The 20,256-nt window shown below is 35.9% G+C and overlaps 1 protein-coding gene across 1 annotated transcript in view; it reads right to left on the bottom strand.

Annotated features, from left to right (window-relative positions):
• Window positions 1-20,256, bottom strand: part of ESR1 (estrogen receptor 1) — a 156,750-nt gene that overhangs the window by 9,178 nt on the left and 127,316 nt on the right. Inside the window, 2 exon segments of the mRNA XM_010707191.3 lie at window positions 380-513; window positions 15,593-15,731. Coding sequence (XP_010705493.3) covers window positions 380-513; window positions 15,593-15,731 — 273 coding nt within the window.

Raw genomic sequence — 20,256 nt, 5'->3', positions numbered from 1 at the left:
AGAAAAAGAGGAAAAGAAAAAGAAAAAGAAAAAAGTGTAGGCCCTGATTTATAACCAGGTATTGTCTCTGGATGCCCAAAGCGTGGATCCAGCTACCTCAGTTCACTGTGATGAGGACTTTAACAAGATCTCCAGTGTCTAGTTCAACACCCATCGGCCCCAATCACACTCCACACCAGCTGCACTCAGTGAACCAAGCTCTGAAGGTGTTAATTTACTGGGTTCCATGCACACCACTGTCCCTTCTGTGTCTTGACAACCCTTTCAGTTGCTGCTGCCTCAAAAATGGAAAAACCACCAGAGACAAGAAGCAGACAGCATTCAAACTGCATGCAGAAGCAATTACAATTACCCAAGTACAGCAAAACACACCACTTACCAGAATTGAGCAGGATGATGGACTTAAGGCATACAAATTCCTCCCCTTGAAGGTTCATCATCCGAAACCGAGCAGCAGTAGCCAGTAGCATGTCAAAGATTTCCACCATGCCCTCTACACATTTCCCTTGATTCCTGTGTGAATACCATCAAGGAGGAGATATTCACAGCTTTAACCTGGCAGCATGAGATTTTGATTTCCCTGTATTATTTCCCTCAAATTAGATTTCTCAAACCTCAGAGCACAAGCTAGCATGTGATTTCCTAGTCTAAGTTCACTTGGTGTATGGAATGAATAAATAAATAAACTCTGTCTTTAAAAAAAAAAAAAAAAACAGAATCATAAACTTATCAGCAAGAGGCATTATCGTGGTGGAACATGAGAGACCGATACACTCAAACTCTTGTATTGATGGCAAAAACTTGTTTAAAATGACATTCTGATTTTATTTCCATGTTCTGCTTGTCTTACTTTTTTTTTTCCTTTTCTTCCTTTAATTTACATAGTCCCAATTCCTTGCATAACATTTCTCCCTACGTTTTGTTCTCATTCCTATTTGGTTTTGCAATCTAAAATGTTTCACCATGCTTCTCCCATTCATTTTATGTAAGCATCACATGTCCATACAGAATAAGTGTATTTATGAGTTCAGGAAGCATTCATGAGGCCAAAGTCTTCTCTGTATGATTAAACCTACAACTTCACTTCAAAAATGAGCTCCATTTTTACACTGCAACATTAAATAAAGCTAAAATAGCCATTTCTCTCTGCTCACAACAGGCATGGTCACTCATTTTTATCTTGCACACCCAACACATAGTTCAAGAATTAATGCAGACTGTACATGTTTTTTATGAAAATTTTGTCTGCAAATTTTCTGGTCATGGAATTTTAGATAATCTACAGCATAACCTTGTACTAAAAATTACATACTCTTATTTTTATTAGGACTTTCTGAATGAAAATTTAACATCAACAAGTGATATGACTTTCTGATTAAAAATATACTATTTTTTAGATAGGAGACAGAAATTTTCAGCTCATTGCTACAGGAAAATGCAAAGAAAAATTCAGGTGGCTGTCACATTATAGCTTGTATCACAAGGGTTAATCACTGCTTAATTTCACTGTGACGATAACAGCGCAGACATACCTGCCCCAGTTTCAGGGGTTTGAGTTCTAGCTCTGGATCAGGCACTAAGATGTGTAAGCATGGAGTATAAAACAAGTTTTCTAGTCACTCTCACAACAGCACATGCTTGTTAATTTTTCTGTGAGAAAGGGATGATTCAGTTTTGGGAATCCAGAGTAGGAAGGAACAAGAACTTTAATAAAGGAGGATGGTTGCTCCTTCTTGCTTCACGTCCTTATGTCCCTACTAGGAAGCAGCACACCAAGCACTACTTCTCCACACACATTTCACTTGTGCTCAGCTCAGAACTGTGATTTTCATTGCATGGCAGGCACATTGTCACAAGGTACGTTTACCAATGTCATTTACATGGCCTATTCTGTCTCTAAATAATTTCACTGAACAAATAGTGGTTTGAACTGTTGCAGCTTTTGAGATATGACCAGCAACTCTGATAATTTCATGTATTAAGATCCCCCAGGCTATGATAGCAAGTGTAGCATAGAAAGTCTGAAAGTACTGAGGCTTACATCATAGGATTGGCAGATGTGCAGACTCAGTGCAATGTTCCACATAGAACTTGCGATGCCTTTGGTATCTCATTTACAATGCTCCCAAGGATGAACTGAACTACAGGACTGATCTCAGTCTGTTGCATCTCAGCTCATCTTTCCTGAAATTCACAGTTATGCCTCTTGCTTGAAGGCTTTCACTGGTTTTATGACTTATCAGTTACAATGTTCACTGAATGAGGGGGGGGAGGGGGGGTGAGGGGGGAGAACTCTTCGATGAAGACCACATTGTTGAAAATCTGAACTTGGTTGGATTCAGTTATATTCCTCCTCTGTTTGGACAGTAATAAAATGAACAAAGGCAAAGTAATTTTTAGTAGTACCACTGGCAAATCAAAACCAAACAAAATTAGGCATTCAAAGGAAGATGTGAAAATATGAACAGTTATCACCTCCTCGAAAATCTGCTTTGTTGCTAAAATTTAAATTCTATTAAAGGAAAAAAAAAACACAAAGCAGTGGGAAATTTTCCACTGCTTCTGGAATAATTACTATTTTTCCTATGACTAGAGAAATATTAACTTAGCTCATACATAATTAAGCAGTGTCGGAGGACGAAAAGCTTTTAATGGTTTTGTGTTAATTTAAATCATACCTGTTAGTGAGATTAGCTTAATAATTTTGAATTTCAGGGTTATGCAGAAAGTTTCAGAAGATCATACAGCAAATGATCCATATTAAAAGAAATTATAATCTTTATGCTTAACTAAGACACATACTTGCTTCCTATAACCCTTCAAACTTCTGCCAGCCAGTGTTCATAACAATTAAAAAAATATTACACAGTCTGAGCAACTTGGAGAGCCAAGAGAATTTAAAAATAAAATAAAACAAAAACCCCAAAATAAGACCTTTTAAAATACCTCATGGAATCTCATGAAATGGAAAAGACATTTTAATACCAAAAAAGGAATTAGTGCTGGATATTTTTATAAAAATATTTCAGTGGACTGTGGCTTACAAATACAATGTTTCAATGAAGAATATTTGCCAACAGGTATAACTTATGGTCAAAATTTTTATTCCTGCAACTTTTGGTCTGTATGCCTTTGTGTGTGCCTATTTCCTACCAGCTGAATTCATATGATAGATGATAATAAAAATTATGTAAATTCAAGAGATTCTAAATACTTTCTAATCACATTTGCTTTAGTATCTAATGAGTGTAAAATACCAAAGAACTCCATCAAAAAAAAAGTAAGTAGTGCTGTAGGTAGAGTTATATAATATAGATGAAATTTAATATCACATTGATATCTCACGTGTGCAAACATAATTTAGAAATCTGTTTCATTTTCAGAGCTAGGCAGCAGCTCTAATTCCAGGGAACTGCAGGAGCTCAGCATCTTTCATATGCAGGCTTCTAATCGAATGTTTTTATTATCTAGGCTACAACACTTGCTTTCTTTGTTAACTAACAAACACTATCTGAAATAGAAATCTCTAGTTCTCCTGAATTGCTTTCTAACTTTCTAACATAAGCTGATAGTATTATCACATCTTTACAGCTCTGTGTCCCATTGCTAGGAAGGCCTATCTAGGAAGGCCTAGATAACATTCCTGAAGGACAAGTTAAGTAACAGATGTAAAAATTGCCCTTATATCAACATCATGCTACTGTCTTTGTGTACTCTCAGCTTATTGAAAACAAAACAATAAAGGTTTGCTAACTGCAAAATGGTAGAGTGTATTCTTAAAATAATTCTTTAGACTTGGCTATCGGGAAATAATAAGGAAAGCTAAAGTAGGTGAATTAAAGGTCTTAAGCTGCTGCATACGAGTGCTGTGTGCTTTAACTTTAGTAAGTCCACAGAACCATAGCATCACTCAACTGGACATTTCTGTATGTCTCTAGTCCAACCTCCTGTTCAAAGCAGGGTCAGCTGTTATCTCAGACTAGCTCATCATTCTAGGCTTTACCCAGTCTGGTCTTGAAAACATTCAAGGATGAATGCAAAAAACCTCTTTCAGTTTAATGATGTCCATACCTACTCTTATATCTAGTCAGAACCTCTTCTGTTTTAACTCCTGTTTCTCAGTCTTGTCAGTCATCTCAATAAAGAGTCTTGCTAACCTCTGTGCAGAATTTAGAAGGTTGTCAGATATGATCAAAAGCCATCTCTTGTCCAAGATGAGTAAATTTTGTTCTCCACTCAAGGCTTAAGCCCTAACCCCTTCAGTGATTCTCCCTTACATTTGCTGAAATTTTTTAACACCTTTCCTGTAATGAGAGGTGCAAAACAGGCTGTGCCATTCCAGATATGGATTAAAGGGTTCCATATAAAGGTGAAATAATAATTTCCCTTGTTCTTCTGGCTACTACTGATACAGCCCAGGATACTGTTGTCTTTCATTGTTGTCATGCTGCAGTACTGTGCTCATGCCTCAGATTGCTATTCTCCTGGCCTTTTCCAGCAAAGTTGTTACCCAGCTTGGACATTGGCAGTGAATTAAGTCTATCACAAGTGCAGCATTCTGCACGTTTCCCTACTGAATTTCACGAGGTTCCTGTCAGTCCATTTCTCCATTTCATCTAGGTTCCTCTATATGGCAACTCAGTGTATCAATTACATCCCCTAGTATTATGTCATCTGGAAACTTAAAGAGTATACACACCATTTCCTCCTTTAGGTCATCAACAAAGACAATTAATAGGACACATCCCACAGTAGACTCTTGAGGAACTCCAGCTGTAACTATCATCAGGGTAGAGTATGAACAATTAACTCTGCAATGTAGACCACCAAAAGCATTAACTGTATCAAACTACTGCTCACCAAAATAAAAGAAACTGCTAGTGAATGTGGCCACACATAGGACATTTGGCTTCAGCAACCACAAGATGTTATTGAGCTCAGGATCCAGAAGTACGCTAGGAAGGCAAACAACAAAACTGTGACCAAAGGTTTCAGAAGAACAGATCAGATTCTGGGTTTCAGAAGATCATATTACAATTTACATAGGGATTTACTAGATAGAATATTATTAGAGCCATGATGGAGTAAAGCCTCCAGAGGAGCTAGAAAACATTTCAAGAAAAATTAATGAAGTGCTCAGGAACAGACTTATCCTAACAAAGCAGGAGACCAGGTATTTCATAAGAAGATCCTCTGAGCTAAGCAAGAAATTCCTTCATAAATTAAAAGGCAAAAAGTCACATAATAGAAATAAAAACAGGCAGGAAAGGGTATCAAAACACTGTTTGAAAATTTAGACCAAAACTAATTTGAAGCTAAAACTAGTGAGGGACAGAGAGGGCAACAAGAATGGAATTACACAACAGTAAATGGAAGTTCAGAAAGAACAAACCAGTTGATGAATTAGGGGGGGAAACACTGACTGACTACATGGAATTCACAGAAACAACTGAAACTTTTTTTTTGTCCAGATATCACTGGCAAAGCCTGCTGACAGCCGTCTATATGCACCAACTCAACATGGCAGGGACAGATTCATCCAATAGAAGAATGTTGACAGGTTAGAGAATTTCTTCAAAAATAACAAATTACGTAGATGAGTAACTCAAATCTTTGTAGCCAAATGAAGTTCATTTCAGGATGCTGAAAGAGCTGGCCAATGTATTTTTTACATTTGGAGATTGAAACAGGCCCTGACAAATACCAGAAGATTGATTCATCTCTGACAAAAATAAGAAGAATCCATGAAACTGAATCGTGATTGACGACTCTGATTGATTTCTATGACAAAATAATTCATTGAATGATCAAAAGGAGAGTGATATGCATAAATACCTCATATTTGTAAGGCTTTTAGGTTACAGCATTCTTGTAAGCCAGGAAGGTACAAGCTGAGAAGAAAGACATAGGTGGATTATAGGGAGTATTACCAGACACAAAAGGTAGCAGTAATGGATTTACCATTTACTTCGTGACAGGTAATGAGTAAAATCTTCTTTAGAGGTTGACTCCAAACCCAGTGCTGCTTTTTCAATTACAAGGACGATGACAAAAAGCAGGCCTTCTCATTTGTGGATGATACTACATTGAGAGCGAAGTGAGGATGCTACACAACACAGCCTCAGTACCACAGAGACTGTGAACCCACAGAAAACTCAGAAAGTTCAACCAGGAGAAGCACAAAATCCTGGACTGAGTTGCAATCTGCAGTCTTGTTGGAAAATGGTTCCAAATTAAATTATATTAAAAAAGAAAAAAGAAAAAAGAAAAAAGAAAAGAAAAAAAAAGCCAACAGCACACTCTCATTGTGTACGCAAATTATTTAAGGATGAATGTGGCTGGAACAAGAGAAGTAGTCCTGCCCTCACCTGTGTTCTACCTGTGCCCTGTCTCAGGTCTCTCAGGTCAGGAAGTTTGTTGGCTGTCTCCTCTGACTGGAGGTGGTCAGAGGCATGCAGCATGGCCTGTACAGAATGAGTTGGGTGATTTGGATCTGTTCAGTCCAGTGATGAGGTAAAGCACGTACTAGAGGAGACAGCCAAAATTGCAGTCCACAACTGCTAGCAGGGGCATTGCAAACTGGGTGGAACCAAGCTCTTTCAGAAGCAGTAGATGTTAAAGCAAAAGGCTGCAAGCTACAACATGCAAGGTTCAGTCTGGATTGTAGGATGGTGTTGCAACCCTGAAACAGATATCCATAAAGGCTGTCTATTCTCCACCCTTAGAGCCTTTCAGGACTCTTCTAGACAGTCACAGCTGGCCTAAGCTGCTGTTGGCAGTACTCTTGCAACAAGGAGCAGGTTGAACACAATGATCTGCAATCAGTATTTTTGTTTCTAAGTGAATTGCTGGAGAAGAACCTCCGAAAGAGTTTGGTTTCTGAGGGTGTGACTAGAAGCAAGAATTTATTACTAGCTTTGAGATTTTTAACCAAGAATCCATATGTGCAGCCAACACCTACGTAAAGAATAAAAGCAATCTTTAAGTCATACAAATAAGGTTTCCTGTATTAGTGCAGTGGTTTAAAAAAAAAATACAAGTAAGGCCCTTTGCCCTTTTCCTTCAGTTAATGAACAAATCTTGCATAGAATACAAAACAGAGAAGAAAAAATTATAAAGTTAACTTTCTCCTCATTTACAGTTTCTTTATTAGCTTAATCTTGGACTGTATTTTGGAGAAATGCTTGGAAGGAGTATACTCCTTTCTATTAATAATAATTTACTTATTCTCATATGGTTTCCAAGCATTTAATCCTCCTTACATCTTATTCCCATACTTCTTCTTCTATATTCATTAGTATTTATTATTAATTCAATAAATTATTCAGTCCTGGAATAAGCAGGGCAGAAGTATTTAACCACCCAGAGGCAAGGATAAAAATTCAGAGGAAGAAACGTTAAAATGAGAGTGCATGTTGTTCAGAAACATAGCATCAAATATTAATTTTGCTTTCTTTTCCTATTATTTCGGGTGTATGGGAATTAACTAAAATCTTTTTCAGTTGATTTACAACACTGTTACAGTAATTATTTCTTGTTGTTTAAACAAATAGGATATTTTTGGCTACTTATTCAAAAATATGTGCCATTACTGTCAATGCATAAATCACAGTCTGAGAATCACTCCCAGCTTGGCATTTGGAGAAGTACTGAACTGGAACTAGTACAGTTCAATGTGGAATCATGTTTTTTTCCTCTAGGAGTTGCTTGAATCAGACATTTTCCAACTAAGAAATAAAACTGAAATATCAGTCGCAAACATAATTCTGAGGGAGGAAAACAGACATGATCAGAAGGGAACACTAAAAGCAAGGTTGTTTTTTTCTGCACCATTGAGCAGTGCAGTTACATTCCTATTTTTTCTTATAGCAAGCAAGTGACCCATCCTTTGAGTTTCTGCTGTTGGTGTGATCACTTCAGCAAAACAAATTCAAAAAAAGTGGTTGTTCATGCACAGCAGCAGTTTTCACCTGTCATAGTTATATTTCTTCTGTAGCACCACAGCAACAATTAGGATTGAGTCTAAGGCTCAGATAGGCAATTTCTACCTTTTCCGGTAGTAATGAAATTACCAACTCATCATCCTCTGAGGTTTGCTAATATTTTCTGATATTTGCTTGCTCCTTGGACAAACTGAATCAAAAGGAGTGGTTCATTCAAAGACCAAATGGGAGATTTTAAAATAGAGACAAACAAGAAAGGGAAATTCAAGAAGACTGGGACTAGTTAAAGGACAGAGATTAACCAAAATGTCTGGTGCTATTTTCCAAGTACAGAAAACCTGTACTTGCATTTCAACAATTTTTGATGTTCTACCGTTTAAAGTATTACTACAGGCTTTTTATGTAGGTGGTGCCTGCCTTTGGCACAGCAAGTAATTGTTATATATATTAATGTTTTCAATACCACTGATAGACATTGATACTTCCTAATCCTATGCAAAGTGAAGTACTAAAACAGCTTGACGAAGTATTCTGTCAGGAAAGCTCCTGTAAAGGTTTTAAATCTGTAAAGGTTTTAAGACAAAATCAAACACATCCATCTGGATGCCTAAAATACTACTGAATGGCTTTGTTAGACTATTCTAGGACTAACATAAAGTTAAAGCAATGTGTTTATTTATCCAAATTGATCTTGAACACAGAAAGAAACAGGGCATCAATCATCCCTCTAGGAAGCTTGTTCTATTGTCTAACTACCATCATAGTAAAGAAGTTTTTCCTAATGTCTAGTCTGAACCTTCTGTGAGGCAGCTCTGAGCCATTGCCACATCCTGCTACTAGATACATGGAAGAAAAGAGCACCTCATCTCCAGGGTGACTTGACCATGCTTCCATCTCTTTTATGCTTTCTATTTATGCCTGAATTGTTTTCATCAGCTTCTTATTCATTCATTCAGGCCTTGTACCTCTTTCGCTTGACTTCCTGCATGTCAGGAAGAACCATTCTTAAGTGTAGAGATGATCCTTGAAAATCAACCAGCTCTCCTGAAAATGCATGACAGCTTCTTCAGAGGCACTCAGTTGCATAGGTTTCACTGAAAACGTATGACAGCTCCCCTTATGCTGTCCCGTAAACAATTTCTTATTTGTGTTCAGACACTTAGGATGGACCCCGTTCTACTTTCAAGGTCTCTCTCATCCATACATCCTACATCCCTTTTCTTGACAGCCTAGTCTACCACCTTCCTCACTTGATTGTTGATTATCATCTCCACCATTCCTAGTTTAAAGCTCCTTTCACCAAGATGGCCAGCTTTTGGACAAAGATGTCTTTGCCCACACTTAATCAAGTGGGCCCCATCTCTTCCTAGCTATCTCATTCAGTGATCACAAAAAATGAACTCTTGTTTTTGACATCAGCTGAAACCAATTGTTGACCAATAGGAGATCTGTTCACTCTTCCTCAAGCCCATATCCATTACAGTGAACTGGCCATGGGGCCCCCATGCTCTTGACTTTTGCCCTCAGAACCATGCACTTGCGACTGTCTTTCCTTGCTAGATCAACAGAGGATCTTCTGCAGTGGCAGAAAAAGAGTACATTTACATGTAAGCAGTGGTGAATCAGGTCTGAAACATATAGACAATTAAATACCAAGGCATCTTTTTCATTATTATTGCAGGTAAAGGGTGATGTTAAATGGATCCACAAATAAGACAGGAAAAATCTCAAAACCGCTCTTATAGTAATTATAAGAATATTAATGTTTATTATTATTTTTAGCAGTTTATAACATTTAGATTAGTAAAATTACAATAATTGTCTAAAAACTGTTATATTGATTGACAGGAAGATCTCACTCCGAAATACTTCAAAGCCAAAAATACCTGAAAATTCTCTCTATATCAAAATTGGTAAGAAAGTTTCATTTTGGAAAGATCAGCATCACAATTCAGCATGACCTAGACCTAGAGACTGAACTTCCAAGGTCAGAGTGACTAGATGAAAAAGCAGTATTAGAAGTTATGTAGGAAATAGGAGCTATCTTAAATACTGAAATGATTTTTCTTTCTGAAAACTTCTGAGTCTACAAAACCAAGAGGGAATCTCTTTTTCTAAAGACTTAAAACTGTGAAGATCATGATATTGTGGAAGCTTTTGTTGTTGAGTGTTGTGTTTATTCTTTTTTTAAGAGTTTATCACTTTGACAATTACCCTGCACTTCCCTGAACTCTGGAAGGGTTCTTCCTAAAATAAGCCTAGGTTTTCTAAATTACAAAATCTACAAAAAAGTAGTCTTTAGATTTTTTTCCAAGATCCAGAAGAGACTCACATTTATAGTAACCACAACTGATTCCTTTTGCATTTTTTGTGTTTAATTATGTTTCTTGGTATATACATGTACTTACATTTTTTGGATTTACAATATAGTAACACATCTCAAAATCCAACCAAAAGGTCAAAGGTGAGGGAGAAATTAAATTATTTCCAGAGATTCCATAGCTGCCTACACGTTGACAAAATGAGCTCTATTAGGTAAGCAGCCTGGTGACAGGGTGAGTGAGTTGGGTTTCCTGCACAGAATTTATTGATATAAAAGATGTAATTAAAATAAAACACAACTATTTTTTTCAAATGTTTTTTGAAGTGCAAATTTTGGTATCTTTTCCGCATATGTGTCTTTTTCTATGAAACAATAACAGCAGCAGGTCACTAATGAAGTGTTCTGAATCAAGCATCTGTGTCCACTTCACTTCCATTTTTCCAGTAGTAAGTCAAAGGTAACTAAAGCATTTATAGCCACACAATGCAAAATAAATAAATATATATATAGATACAATTGTCCATTTACTTAAGTGGCAAACTGACTAAAAGTATGATTTCCTGAGGCAGCAGGAACATTTGAGAAGGTGAGGGAGTGGCAAAACACATTGCAAATTCATCCTGACTCTCTTCTACTATACAACTATTCAACTTTCTGAATGTGCTACTTGCACAGAAAACTTGACACTGTTCTCAGATTTTGTGAGAAATTTCTCAGCACATGAAATATTCCATGAAACCTATGAAAGTAACATTAAATCTGCTGCAGATTTACATAGAGAATGATCCAAGCATTTATAATATTCATGCTATCTGCAGTTTGAAGAGATCCATTGTTGCCTGGCCATTGATCAACATGATGATCAGGAAAGTGAAAATACTTTAATTTCCTTCAGATGAGAAAGAACAAAAAAATCATCAAATTCTGGAAGAGGATGTGAAGAGTTTCCAAATATAAAAACTGACAACTAGATTTGTCCATAGAAAGACACAAATAACCTGTTAGAAACTGAAAACATTGAATACATTTAGCTGAGTTGTTTTTTAGCACTCTACAATAATTTTTGCCAGAAATTTTTGCCGTAATTATAAAAAATTACATTAGAACATAAAATGCGAACAGCAGGCTTGGTTCATTTCAAATGTATATTTATTCCTGAGCTAAGTACACAGGCATGTAGATTGGCTAATTTCAAGTTATTACCTCCAGTGGTAGATTGGAAGAGGTAACACATGGATTACCATACTTTTTCTCAACTTGCTCATGGCTTCATACAATTCTTATCATCTCTACTTCATTTTCCTTCTCCAACTGAGCTTCACAGACAGATAAGTAAGTCTACTTAGCTATCCTTTGTTTCAGAGCATATCTGTGTCTGATTACCCATGCAGTCTCACTGGTACCTTGTCTGTACCTTGTCTGTTTTTACAATATTCCATCTTAAGATAAGGAAAATCAGAAAAGCACCAAGGTTCTGGTAATTTGCCGTGTTTTTTTGTTTGTTTTCCTGTTGTAACAATTTCTATGAGTGGAGCTGCAGTATACTTACTTTTCAGCTGCTAGTGAGCAAAGAATTGCTGTTCTGTAAAACTGACTATTGCAACTGCAAGATGGAAAGATCAACTCAAGGTGCAGTGTATGAAGTTTAGGATTATTCTCTTTCTATATGTATCAGTTTACATTTCTCTATAATAAATCTGAATCTTGTTTAATACCTTTTGGAATATCTTCCTTGACTACGTGCTTGGTAATTTCTGGAAAGAGTTCCCTTATAGCTATGATACATAGTTTCTCCTTGCAAAACTTTCAGTGAGCTTTTACCACTATGTCATGTTTATTCAATCCTCAGCCAGTTCTCTTCTTTAGACTGCAACCTGTCAGTTTCCCTGTAATGGTCAGCAGGCTTACTGGGCTGAAATTCCATCAACTTTTAAAAAGCATCATTGTATTTCCCATTTTGCTGGTACCAAGGATGATTCAGGTGAGAAGTCATCCACTTCAGTTAGTAATTTAGTTATTTCTACCATGAGTTTCTTTAGAATTATGTTTCAAAACAATCTCTGATTTGTGTGGTATTTCCATGTAGCAAATGCTTTAAAACTATAATAATATATGACTCCTCCTTATTCCTGAAGAAACATTTCATTTTCCTCAAAGTTACAAACAGCCTATTGTCAGTACTGACAAATTTCAGCCCTGATCTGATGACATTTTTAAGGTCTAGCTTCTTGGGAACCCTCCAGACAGGAAACATCTGGTTCATCCCATTGCAAACTTAAGTCTTCACTCCTCAATTTGCCTCATACATGACATTAACTTTCACAAACCGCATATAAAAACATTTGCATGTATCCTGGGTTCCTTTTAGTTTGTTGCATGATACTGTACATTAAATGTAAGCTCTGTGAATGTGCTATTTTAGTTCCTAATCGGGGTTAATTTTCTAATCTGTAATTATCATCATTTGATCCACTTTGATAGCATCAGTTGTACACTGTCAAAATGTGCTAACTATAAGTGACTGGTAGACTGCTAAAAGTCCTGATCTTGAACGGACTCAAATGTTTAGGCAATGCATTAACTGAATAAGAAAGTGCATTACCTCACAGAATGTCCTATCTAATTACAAGGCAGAGTGGGAACAAAAAGGGATAATGTGATGATACTCAACCATACAGATGCAGTAGTATAAACATACTGACAGCTTAATTGTAATGCTTTTTTTTTTTAACCAGGCAAAGCAAAATTTCAAGAAGAAACTTAAAGCGAGTAACAGAGCAACTTTACAGATATTTTCAAGTAATCTTCCACTTGTGAATAGTTACGTAAGAAAACTATAGATACACTTATATGAAAAATGTAACAAGTAGAATGTCACACAATGGGAAAAGAAAACCTCTAAGAAGATATCTTCAGAGAAAAGACGAGCGGATGTTTCATATAATCCAAGTAGGAGGAGTAAACTGGAAGAACAGAACTTAGATTTGCTCAAAAAAAAAAAAAAAAAGGCAAGGAAGGAATGGTATTTTTATAGAGTTTCAGACAGATATGAGCCAGGCAAGACTGTATTCATCTAGCCAAGATGGAAAACGTTGCTGTAATAAAACTTGGAGTGACCTGAGCTTTACATACAAATGTATACAAATGACAATCTATCAGACAGAAAGAATCTGTCAGATACAAGATAGTCCCGAATGGGAAAAATGAGAGAGATGACAAATCAGAGAGGATGCCTGACACCTAAAGATCAGAGAGGCAGAGGCCAAGTGTTGTGTTTTGAAGCTCCATATTAATTATATTGAATTTGCACTAAGTTTACAAAAACATAGGTTAGAGACAGACCAAGGTTTTAATATCTGTAGCTGGTGACTCTGGATTATAGCCAGGATTTAAATTTGCATTTTCACGTGCTTTTAACTACATAGATCAGATAACAGAGTAACAGTGGTGAGGATTGACAAAGAGTACAAATCCAATAAAGAATATGCTAAAGGTTATGAAAGCAAGCACAGATGAAAGAAAATTTCTGTACTGAATCCATCTTTTCCATTATTTTAGCCACTCAATCAGATTGTTTCATTACTTAGATAACAGCAAAAATGGATCAAACAACTTTTGCACTCTTCCTGTAATGTTCTCCCAAATATTTGCTGTAGAGGAAGGACTCCACTTACTCAGGCTTTGAATCATCTCTGTCCTTCCCTTTCAAACCTAGCAAATAACGTACAGGTATCCTATAACATTCTCAAAAGGAAATATGCCTAAATCAATTTGGCATATAAAATTATTGTTAGCACTAACATGACATAAGCATTAAACTATTTATCATATCAGTACACCCCAGAATCAGCAAATATCCCTACCAGGTAGGGTGAAGCAAGTATATTATGCCTTAGAAACACATTTCTTATTATTTGAAAATGAATTCATGTTCTCCTCTAAAGTAATATGTAGCTCCAGTTGGATGAAATTCTTTCCTCTAATACAGCAGATTAGGATGTGCAAATCAACTGCTCAGATTCCATTTTATTCAGAGCATGGAATTTTTAGCTGAGGAAAAAACCAAAGTTTCAAAAGATTCCCTAGCTCTTTTTCTTAGCTAACAATGACACTACAGCTCTGTCCTTCAGTTTGAAGTTTTTTCCTCATGGCACACATCATGAAATTTGGAACATATTAGTTAGTTATTGAAGCTAAATTGCAATCTGTAGTAGTTTTCCATAGCATAGAATATTTACTTTCCTATGGTACAATTTTCTCTTAATTCTCTAAATAATAAAAAAAAAAAAAAAGAAAAAACAGTTTTTCTGCTAGCAAAAATGTTGGTTCATTCACCCAACTAATGGTTGCAGACACTGAAGGCTCTGCCCTTGATGCTTTGCTGCCATCCCTCTGTTGCACCTCACTGCCCCTGCAATTATGTGGTTATATCAGAAGCATGGCTAGACCTAAGCTGCCTCACTCCATGCCTTTGGTCTGCACTGGAGTCACCAATGCCTGCACACAAGTTCTCTCCTGTCAACTCTTCTACCTCAGTCTTCAACAGAACACTAGCAATAGCTACGATCACTCTTCCATCCTAACTAACTGTTCCTAGCCTTGCCACAGTCTTCTGCCAAATCCTTTGCTCATTGTTCAAATTCCTTCTCAAGGCTGAAATTTTTTGACTTGAATTTGAATGGAGACAACTAGAATTCCTGCTTTGATTTTGTAAAGACTGCCAGCTAAATTCCAGGATATTGTATGGCAGGGATATATATTTTTATCTCTCACTTAGAAACACCTACGGCATCTCAGTAAGACTGGCTAAAAAAGACTGATATAGGACAGCAAGTTACAAATTTAACTCCAGTGGACAGGAGAAAAAAACAAATTCAAATACATCAAATAATTACACAGATCCATCAGGATTTTCTTCCAGAATTATGGCTGGTTGCTTTAATAAACCAGTTCTAATTAATAATGACTATGAGGATTTTAGATAAATAGAAGTAATTATATGGATTAAAGTGATTAGTGTTTCAGATTTATATTGAATTTAATTTAGTTTGGCAACAAATACAGGTTGTAAGAGAAATTTTTAGTTGCCTTTGAAATTAAGTAATTCCAGCTACAGGTGACTTTTAGATGTTTTCCTTGTCTGATAAGTTAGCAGATCATTTTTAGAGTTTTTCTTCCAATGTTCCTCTCCAGTCCCATCCTGCTTAATTTATGACATACCATCAAATTGTAGAATCAGTGAGATGACTAAAAACTAAAAATTAATCTGATTGCAGAGGAAACAAATTAATTTACTTCAATAATTAACAGCAATGCACAGACTGACCTGTCCAGTAATAGATTAGGTGCAAATAAAAGCTTTCCCGGGTGTTCCATGGAGCGCCAGACTAAGCCGATCATCAGTATCTCTAACCAGGCACATTCCAGTAGATGGACCTGATCATGGAGTGTTAAATCCACAAATCCTGAAAGAAGAAACAGGAGACAGTAAAAATATTCCACTTTTGTAAGTGGAACAACATCATCCAGAGAACCAGATAAAAAAGTATCTTGGAGCTAGATAATAAAGAAGAAAAACAATAAACCAGATTTTGTCTTCTTCAATTGTTCTTGTTGAGTTTTGTGTATAGTTAGGTCCACTGTGTCTACAAAACATTTAACATTTTCTAGCCCATGGTTATGCCCTGACTGCAGCCTGTCCCAAGAGCTGGGCAAGAGCCAGTTGAGCACTGCCATCTCTACATCTGTTCCTACTAGAGCTGGAAAGCCGGACACACACTGCTAAAAGGGAGCAGCCATCCACACCAGTTTCATATTGCCTAGGTCATGATGGTGGGAAAATGGGAAAACGCCTCTTAAAAAAATGAAAGGATAGCTCTGATCAACTAATACCGGAACATTTATACACCAGCAAAATACTGTTTGACTTGTGAACCATTCATCATACTGCAAGTGCAGTGAGGAAGAGGACCTAACACAGCATTTCAAATCAATCAGTAAACAGATGCTTATCACAGCACAATTTGAAATTTCCAATGAGGCATTTTCTTTATATATTGGGTTATATCACCTAGAGGAAGGAGATTACCTCCCTTAATCTGTATTTAAACAGTGCTAGAAACAAGGAATGCAAAATGAGGTGGCTTGTAGCAATGCAAAATACAAATACGCAAGAATAATAATCATTCATGTGCCTATTTCACTGAACAGATATCATTCCTTCTTTGAGAATACCATTCTTCAAGATTACTTTTATTCCAAATATATATGAAGTGGAAATTGCATAACTTTCTTTAGTTACGTGAGCTTGCTAATACTGAAATGTGTAGAAATTCCATCTAAACTGATATTATTTATCCTTTACTTAGTGTCATGAGCGAAATGTATTTTTGATCTCTGTTTTACAGGTATAATTGATTCATATTAGTCTTCGGAATACATTTTTCATTTCAGATTGCAGAGGTTAAGTGATTTGGACAAAAACTAAAGAGAAAAGAGTAAAAAAGAAATCACCTCTCTTGTTTAGTAGAGGAGGGATATTTTGTTAGCCTGCTCTAAGAATAGAAAAATATTTCATAGAGATGATAAAATTGTTTAAAGTAGCTAAATATGAATACTTTGCATTAAAAAGTCCTAAAAGAATCAACCAACAACATTCTTGATACCCAGAATATTAACTGTTATTTTAGTGAAGTTTGTGAAAATTAGGATGAAAAAGAAACTGATGATGTGTCTATATTTAAAAGGATTAAACGACACATCAGTCTGACATCTTTGGGCTCTATAATAAAACAGCTAACATAAAAGCCTTGATTGCCCAAGGTGTAAATCTGTAATATAATCATGCACATCAACTTTAATTCACAGAAATCTTATCAAATCGACTTGATGGCTTTCATTATAAGTTTAGTTGATAAAAATAAGTTTTGATGAAACAGGCTTTAACAAGATATTTATTTTCATAGAAACCCTAAAACATATTAATTCAAATATTTTAAATTACTTATGAAGAAGAGCAATGAAGTATTTCTAGAACCTCATACAGCTTACTTCTTTACCCTAGCCATTTTTTTTCCCCATGATGACATAGGAAAAGGCAAAAAATTGTAGTTAAGTTGGCATGATGGCATGTGGGAAATAATATAATAAACAGGTTAGTAATGTCAGCAACACAGATCACTCACTAACTTCATTAAAGTAAAACAAAAAAAAAAAGGATAAAAAAAATCCACCAATATAAAGAGAAATTTTAAACCAAGAACATTAGACTTATATATAAAATTTTACAGTAACAACTCTGAAGAGAATTTGGAAATAATGGAGAATTTTTCCAATATGAAGCTGCATCTACAGAGACAAGTAACTTTATAAAACTCCATGGAAACTCCAAGGGGGTAATGAAGTTAGTCAAATTACCTCTGTGCTGCCTGATTCTGGTAACTGTTCTTGGAAGATGAGAAGTTAGACAGAATGATTTAAAAAAAAAAAAGGTCAAAATGATAAAGCATTGAAAAACATGCCCTCTAGTGAGAAATACCAGGAATTTTGTTACACTTTAAGCCAAATAGGTTAAGGGGGTTAAAGGATTGCATTGTGTAAATATAAAGAAAAAAGCATTACAAAAGATAATGACATAACATACAGAAACTCATACTTAAATGCGCTCCAAGACAGACTAAAAATGAGGGGACTGTTGTTGACAAAAGTAACAGTTATCATCTAAGCAACAGAATAAGGTTCCATGAATTTGCTGTCATTCAAAATGCTAATAAAAATTTAATTATTATTTTAAAGACATACTCTTGTTCAAGCAAGATAATTCATAATAATATTACAAGAGGTTAAATTAAATGACGAATAAATCATTACTCACTTCATCATTCAGAGCATCCTGCACTTTAATGTTACCAAATTATGTGTTGATGTTCACTTCACTGGTGATAAATTAATTGCAGTTTATATATATATAACCTACATCTGATTCCACCTGCCATACTGACCAATTGCATGACGTTTTTATACATATGTGTGGCCAAAAACCACAGAGCCATTCACACATCTTATGCTTGCCAGAAGCAAAACACTTATGGATTAAAAGCCTTGTCTAGACCATCCCTATTTAATTCACAGACAAATTAACAGTACTTTTGAGTGACTGCCAACACAGAGCACTATAATTGTTCCATGAGCTCCTGTACATATGTGGAAATCCAAACTTCTGAAAAGCCAGAATATATAATATATTTATATATTATATATTATATATTATATATTATATATTTTTGCATATAGGTTATATGCAAAAAAAAAAAAACAGAAAACACAAACAAACAAAAAATAACCACACAACCACCTGAAACTGAAACTAAACTGATTATACTTGCTACTATAAAGCAGCAGTGTGTTCCATATTTGTAACATGTTATCACTGATATCTCTCTTCCAGACAATCAATAATGGAAGAAGCAGCAGGTCCATGGAAGAAATCTATAAAGTGTTCTTCCTTGGTAAGCATGAGTCTCTAGAGGTGAAATTAGAGTTGGGAATCTAAACTATATTGCTCACCATACCTAAAATAAAAATAAAAATAATTAAAAAAGGAAATAAAAAAAGGAAATAAACACATACAAAAGCAAATCTCTTTGTAAACTGGGAATTTGAGTCGTTGCTGAAAAGCACAGGTCACCATGAAGAAGCACAAGGAACTGCTGGAAGGAGTGTTAGGTAAAACACCACCACCATCACCATCATCAAACATACAAGTCTGACAACAACAGAGAAGAGTTTAATGCACAAGACTTTTGTTGTTTTTTTTTTCCAGTAGGGAGCAAGCAAAGCTCAGATAGTTTTCATCTATTGTTACTGTAACATACATTTATAACAATATACACAATATAAAGAAAGGGCGACCAGGAGGTTGAGGGAGGCGATTCTGCCCTCTGCTCTCTTGAGACACCACCTGCAGTACTGCATTCAGTTCGGGAGCCCGCAACACAAGAAGGACATTGAGTTATTGGAGTAGGTCCAGAGGAAAGCCACGAAGATGATCAGAGCACCTCCCCTACAACAACAGGCTGAGGGAGATGGGTCTCTTCAGCCTAGAGAAGAAAAGGCTCCAAGGTGATCTTATGGTGGCCTTCCAGTACCTACAGAAAACCTGGGGAGGTACTCTTTATAAGGGCATGTAGTGACAGGACAAGGGGAAATGGTTTTAAATTGGAAGAGGGTAGATTTATACTAGATAGTAGGAAGAAATTCTGTACTGTGAGCATAGTGAGACACTGAAACAGGTTGCCCAGAGAGGTTGTGAATATCCCCTCTCTGGAAGCATTCAGGGCCATGCTGGATGGGGCTCTGAGCAATCTGTTCTAGTGGGAGGTGTCTTTCCCTATAGTAGGGAGTGGAAATCAATGATCTTAAAGGTCCCTTCTAATCCAAAACATTCTATGATTCTATAATATGCAAAATAACAATCAGATATCTTGAAATTAATAAATTGATAATTTATCTTAATGACTTTTGACTTAATAAGTAGCATTTTATGTTGTCAGAAACAATTTCCCTAATAATTAATATTCTCTAAGACTTGATGACTGCGCATTTAACCTTACAACAATAAATCCTCCACTGGGTATCTACTAACATTTGGAGATCTTTTAATTATCAGTATTTTGCAGCTTCTACTGAGACTCTTAAGACACAATTATAGAGTGTCTAGACTATTTCTATTCCCAAAATAATAATCTTATTTTGTTCATGTAATCCTACCTATATGTTTATGCTATATGTCTTAATTACCATGAGTACGTGAAATATAAATTTCAAGCAATTTTTGCAAGACAATAAACATTTTTCTATAAGGAATGACTCTTACTCTAAGTGCTTTGAGAGAAAGTAAATCAAAAGCAGTAAAAACCTTTTAAAGCAATATCAAAGGTCCATCTAGCAAAGTATCCGATTTTCAACAGCAATTGATACCAGATGCTTATG

Source organism: Meleagris gallopavo, chromosome 2 (assembly GCF_000146605.3).
Source record: "Meleagris gallopavo isolate NT-WF06-2002-E0010 breed Aviagen turkey brand Nicholas breeding stock chromosome 2, Turkey_5.1, whole genome shotgun sequence".
Lineage (NCBI taxonomy): Eukaryota > Metazoa > Chordata > Aves > Galliformes > Phasianidae > Meleagris > Meleagris gallopavo.
Note: the sequence above shows the minus strand (reverse complement) of the source record. Positions and strands in the feature narration are given on the sequence as shown.